This window comes from Vidua macroura, chromosome 4 (genome assembly GCF_024509145.1).
Source record: "Vidua macroura isolate BioBank_ID:100142 chromosome 4, ASM2450914v1, whole genome shotgun sequence".
Lineage (NCBI taxonomy): Eukaryota > Metazoa > Chordata > Aves > Passeriformes > Viduidae > Vidua > Vidua macroura.
In genome coordinates this window covers 25840963-25846962 of record NC_071574.1, presented here as the reverse complement: position 1 = coordinate 25846962, position 6000 = coordinate 25840963, and the positions used below count along the sequence as shown (strand labels likewise).

The window sequence follows — 6000 nt, the reverse complement described above, 5'->3', positions numbered from 1 at the left end:
ATGTCCTGAAGCTATGGTCACAGTTTTCAAACTTCAGATTATTTAAATTGAAACATGGCAGAATTCACAGATGTGTAAAACTCCTAAATATGCAGTAAAAATCTCATTAAGAGCTACCTTCCATTGTGTTTGTGTCAACAGGCGATTTAAAATTTGGGGGGAGATGGAGCACAGGCAAATGCTTATTTTCATTTTAGAGCAGTGTAACCACAATTATCTTTTCAAATGGTTCCACACTGCAACTTTTGTCAAATTTTAAACTGAATATCAAATCAATGAAGATGATGTATGTAGACACATGAACTGTTCTTAAATATTTCTTCTGGACAGCAAGTTTTTTATGAATAGGAATCAACACACTTCTATTGCCAATGCAACAGTGAAGGATCCATTCGCTAACATCATGTCTAGCTCCCACTTTCTGGTCAATGGTTTCTTTCAACCAAATGTCAAATGCCTGGTTACAGAATCCTTGCATAATATTTAAAGGTAATTCTGAACTCTTTAAAAAATTATTGGCAAGGTATAATATATTTTTAATAAGCAGACTGAGGCCCAAGGTATTCTGATGAACTTTTATTAAAAATAATCTTCCTACAGTAGTATGGAATTCTTTAGCAAAGACAGGCCACCACCTGTTGCACAGCCATCTTCAGTAACACAGTAAATTTGATCTTCTCTGTTCCTCTGGTGATCAGCACTGCTGGCTGATAACTGCTCTGCTTATGAACACAAATGCTGTTTTGACCATGAATGCAATTTCCAAGCAGCCAAGACACAGCTTTACTGAAAAGGAAATCACCTTTCCTTCAACAAAGCCAGTTTTTTCTAAGCTTTTACAGATGGATAAAATTCCATGCACAGTCATTAGATCCAGAAACTTCTCAGTATGAGAACCAAAAGTTGCTTAATGACACATTACAAGTTGATTTGTGATGCTCTGCATGCAGTTTGCTTTTTTAGGACTTTGGGGGCTGCTTCCCTTTCCGAAGGCAATGCGTTCAAGATGCTGGATGTCTGCTTCCCAGCGTTGCCTCTATCTGCTGGATGCCATTACACACTGAAAATTTATGTTCAGCTTCAAATTGAATGCAAGTTTCACACTCTAAGTAGGGATGCCCACAAACATATTGTTCTTTGGAGAGCAACTCTCTGGCTCCATAGATATAACTTGGACAGAGTAGTTATGTTCTTCTGCAGCCCATGCCCGATCCAGATCCACAAGTCCCATACACTGCTTTCCTAAAATGAGATCAAGGGAGAGCACAGAAACTCAAAATGTAGAAGCATTATCAGAAATGTGCACATAAATATTCAATGTCAGGAAAACACATCAGTAAGCCATCTAAAAAATAAGTTCCAAATCTACTTTAAAAAACATCTTAATCTGGTTTACGTTCCAAATGACATCTGTGACTTCTAACCCTCATTTAGTAAAGACCTTGAAGAGATTATTAACTTTTTATATATGAAGAAAGGCACAACTATTTAAAAGTATTCTCAAACTTCCAGAAAAAAACATGCTTTAGTGTAAATGGGAAGAAGAAAAATGCCTAGTTTACCCCTTAGCCCTCTCAATTACCAGACTTCTACTCCCTTTATAATCATAGCTGTTTCTCTCCTGCACTTTCACCTAAAATCTGAAAATCTCTGGTTATTGAACATAAACAATAGACTAGAATACCAAAAAAGTGATCCAGTGTAATTGATATGAGACATATTACTGTAACTACTTATAAAAAAACCTACTAAATTGTTAATGCAAAATAAGCTTATTTTAGATTTACCTGCAGAGAAAAAACAGGAAGGATAGAGGGTTTTTTCTGCTTAAAAGTTTTTTATTATGATACAGCCATGACAAGATGATGGGACCATTTGTCTTTACTTATTTACTCATTATAATTGATTATTATGTTCCAAAAAACAGAATTGACTTGTCAGATTGTATTTTCAGCAGCTTGAAACTCTATTGAAAGGAAAATTTAATGCTACTTTGAAATGTTTTATCACTAGTAGTTACAGTCTCAAGTCAACAGGGCACAATCCTGCTTCAGTCTCAAACACAATGATCCTGCCTCTTCCCTTGTGCCTGATAGAATTCTATAGTTAAATGTATTTGGGGTCTGAGATGAAGAGACAGGAGCACAACCTGTTTGCCTTTAGAATAGGAGTCTGGCATTCCAAACTACCCTCTGGAACAGCTTACCTCTCTTCCCTGAATATATAAAGAGCTTTTGTGCCTGTATCATTACCAGACCTGTTATGCACCCTGGTCAGGTGCCTCTAGAAGTTTTGGGCAGGTGGCACCAACACACCCTGCAGTATCCTTGTATTTCAGAGCAGTTGGTGCACATCACAACTGAATGCAGGGCTCAGTCCAACCTACTCTGTCTGTCCACAGTGAGCCCATGCCCAGAACTATCTTCTCCTTATCAGCTGGATTCCTTAGTTACAAAAGAATTTCAGTACTCTGAATTCACTATTACGACATTTGGACTCAGTTCTGTTGGTAGCTTGAGATTTGAGAGGGGTAGCAATTAGGTTGGAGACAATTTAAAGATACAATTATAAGGGAGGGCCTGAAAAAGATCTTTCGAAATCAGTCCTGTATGAATTTGTATGTTGCAGGGAGAAATCACTAGTTTATATAACCAACCAGAGAGAACTCTGCAAATTACATTTTGTAGCCCTATCCTTCCACATTTGTGGTTTCATAGAAAACCACCTTCTGTGGTTTGTTGAACAAAATGGCCACTGTCTCTAATATTACTATTACAAGTGTACACCCTGTCAGGGCAAAACACTTAGAAGTTGCATTTGTGGGGAAAAAAAAAAAAAAAAAAAACCCTGCAGTTTCAGACACTAAGAACAGATAAAAGTTACAATCTCTCAAAAAAATTTTTTTGGGTCCAATTTCAATTTTCAGTCCACAGCATGGAGTCCAACACTAGTAAGTGAATACTGACCTTTTTAAAATTTGTTTTTCAAATATTGTGATGATGACAAAAGAAACTGACAAATTTACTGTCAGCTTTTATACAGGATCTTTATTATTTCCTTTTTTGCAGCGAGTATAAGAAATACTTTCAATTGTTCAAATTAAGCTTCTTAAAAATATTATGCTTATTAGCTAGTACTGCTTTAATATACTTTGTAAATGTTTATTCTAAGCCTAAAAAGCAGCCTTATCTCTAAGCAGACTTTGAGTTCCTAGCCCCTTCTGTCTTTTCTGACCTGGAAGCTAGTTTACAGCTTCCATCAAAACAATAATGCCAGACAGTAAAATGCAAACTGTCACTTTAATATTGATGATTTTGGAAGAAGAAAAACGTTCCTATAGCAAGAAGGGAACAGCAAGAAGTGAAATGTGACGAAACTTAAATTTTTGAACTGTCATCTGAAGACATCTACTTAATTCCCCATTCATAAATGTCCTACTTCTTCCTTTATGCATCAAGGTAAAACCATTACTGGCATGGTTTATACAACAGCTGCAGAAATTCATACCAATTAGCCTGCGTTCAGGTGGAAGCTGAACAGCTGTCTGATCTGCAAATCTGCAAAGGATCATGTGCTCCTATAAAAAAGAAAAAAAAAAGAGATTCATCAAGAAAAATCAGATTAAATGCTTAAGTGTATCAGAAATGCTACCACATTGAAGCCAGTATTTCTAAAAAAATTCACTTGTGTGGAAATCCCAATTTTTATAATGCAAACACGTGTTTAAGTCAAGAGTTTGTAATCACTGCCTCATTTCTCCTCATAAGTATTTGTTTCTTGCTAAACTTCCTAATTCTTTACAGTAGTTGAATGGGATGCAATGTATACAAGACAGCATTCTTCAAAGACATCCTGCAGACTAATTTTGCCTTCAATAACTGATGAGCAACACAGCCATCTTTTAGCAGAGTTACAACAGGGCAGCCTCCCTGCATCAATAAGCAGCAGAGACAAAATTCTTTAACAGTTGATTTGAACATTTCTCCCAAGTAGTGTTTTTGAATCCCAGGATAGGCTGGTGTGTCAAACTTCCTCTGCCCTGCCAAATCCAATCAGATCCTGAAGGCAAAAAATACCTGGCTGTGAATAGGAAAGTTTCCTCCAACAAAAGGAGCACAACTTACTTTCAAACTACCCCTGTTTCATTAAAATTTTCTGCAGACACTTCTATAGAAGAATTTCTCCCTGCCCACTCAGCCAGGGGGATAGTGCAGGGGAGGGTGCAGCAGCAGAGCTCCATCCTCACTTGCCTTCAATGCCCACCACTCGTGCCAGCACAACGGCTCCTCAAAGACCAGCCAAGCCCAGGAAGGTAGGTTAGCCAGGTGGTGAGAGCAAGAGCCTTGCAGGTGTCAGGGCAGAGTAAATCAGAACTATCTTAGAATCACACAACGTTCCCAAGTCTCCTGCAATGTTATGGGGAGGAAACTGAAATGGGCAACAACACAAAGTGCTCTCCCAAGCAAAGTTTCCAGAGCTATAATTCTGAAACAAGGACATGTGTCTTGCATCAAAAAGATTTTTTTTTTTATTCTTGCCTGACATAAAATTATGATTTTAAAGATTTGTTTCTTGTAACAGGTGGAGAGAGTAATTTCACCTAAGGATACTTCAGGTTCTTCCAGTATTCTGAAGTAAGGATACTTACTCCAGCTTTTTTTAGAGGGCCACAAACATCCAAACCTTCACTCCACAAAAAACCTTCATATTAAATCAAGATGGCAATTCCCCCAGTACACTCCACCAATTCATAAATAGACATCTGACCTCAAAAAAAATTCCCATATATTATAAAATGAAATATTATAATCGCTTGATACAGAAATATCACTCATTTAAACATATTTATAATATCTTGATGCAAGGATATTTGTTCCCTAGTACAGTGCATTGACAGGAAGATTTCCAGCTCAGAGCTTCATAAAAAATATGGAAGCAAAATAAGAACATGTCATAACACATTTAGGGCTTTAAACATGTTACACCCAGTCAGTTCAGTTCAAATATGGCTACTCCTGTAGTACAAAAGAGGTGAAAATGTTAAACCCAGATGTGACCAATGAAGAACAGGGAAGAAGGGGTCCCATGGACTATGTGGCCACTGTTAGCAGAGAAGCAGCAGTGATGGGCAGCTTGGGGAGAAAAAGAGGGATCTATAGAAGAGGGTGAAGACCCACGTTAGCACACAACTCCTCACCAGTCTTCACGCACCTGACAGAACTTGGCTCTTTGCAACAGCAAGTTCCCAGCTCTTTGGACCAGACCAGAGCCAAGGTAAGTCTTGTCACTTTACCTGAAAATCTGGACTGACTCCAATCCTTGGCTTCTTACGGTGTGATCCAAAAAGATAAACTAGAATCTGTTATGACTACATTGTTTCTCCCTGACACAATGATTACATTGTCATATTCCCTGTTGGGTGAAATAAAAAAGCATTTCTAAAGCAATGATTAGAAACTTCCCAAAGTGTGCACACAGAGTTAATTTGTTTACTAGAACACCCACCTGTTCAATTCCTATTAAATTTCCAAAGCTGTATTTGCAAATTTATACAGTTCTACTTTCCAATTCTCTTTGTGTCTTGACAGAGTCTCAAAATGTATCATAGTAAAAATCTACAGCTACCATAACCTTATTCCTTGCAACTATAAACAAATGAATTATAACATAATGTTCTCATCAAAAAAGTTCTGGAAATGCCAGACTTCTGGATGTCGTTTTAGATCTCACTAAAATGAAAGATAAGAGAAATTAATTTAAAATGGGAACTGGAGTGGGTGACACAGACAATGTCTGGCTAACACATGGCAACTTTGGCTGCTAGCCAATAACCTGTAAGAATTTATTAATATGAAATATAAAAACACATATAGCTAGCTGCATAACAGAAGTTATTTATAACTAGGATTATCTGAGGCACCAACCAGCCTAGACCAATTGTATAGACTCTCATGTTACTAAGAGCAGCAATATTTTTCAGCCTTATCTTTGACTCCTGTG

At 37.4% G+C, this 6000-nt stretch overlaps 1 protein-coding gene across 5 annotated transcripts in view; it reads right to left on the bottom strand.

Moving 5' to 3' along the window:
• Positions 1-561: 561 nt before the first annotated feature.
• GSTCD (glutathione S-transferase C-terminal domain containing) overlaps positions 562-6000 on the bottom strand; it is a 45657-nt gene continuing 40218 nt past the window's right edge. For all 5 annotated transcript variants that reach the window (XM_053975790.1, XM_053975795.1, XM_053975792.1 and 2 more), the window contains 2 exons: positions 3508-3577; positions 562-1242 (listed from right to left, as the gene is read on the bottom strand). In XM_053975790.1, the coding sequence (XP_053831765.1) occupies positions 1106-1242; positions 3508-3577 (207 nt within the window). In that variant the 3' untranslated portion in view covers positions 562-1105. The remainder of the gene's footprint in view (positions 1243-3507; positions 3578-6000) is intronic.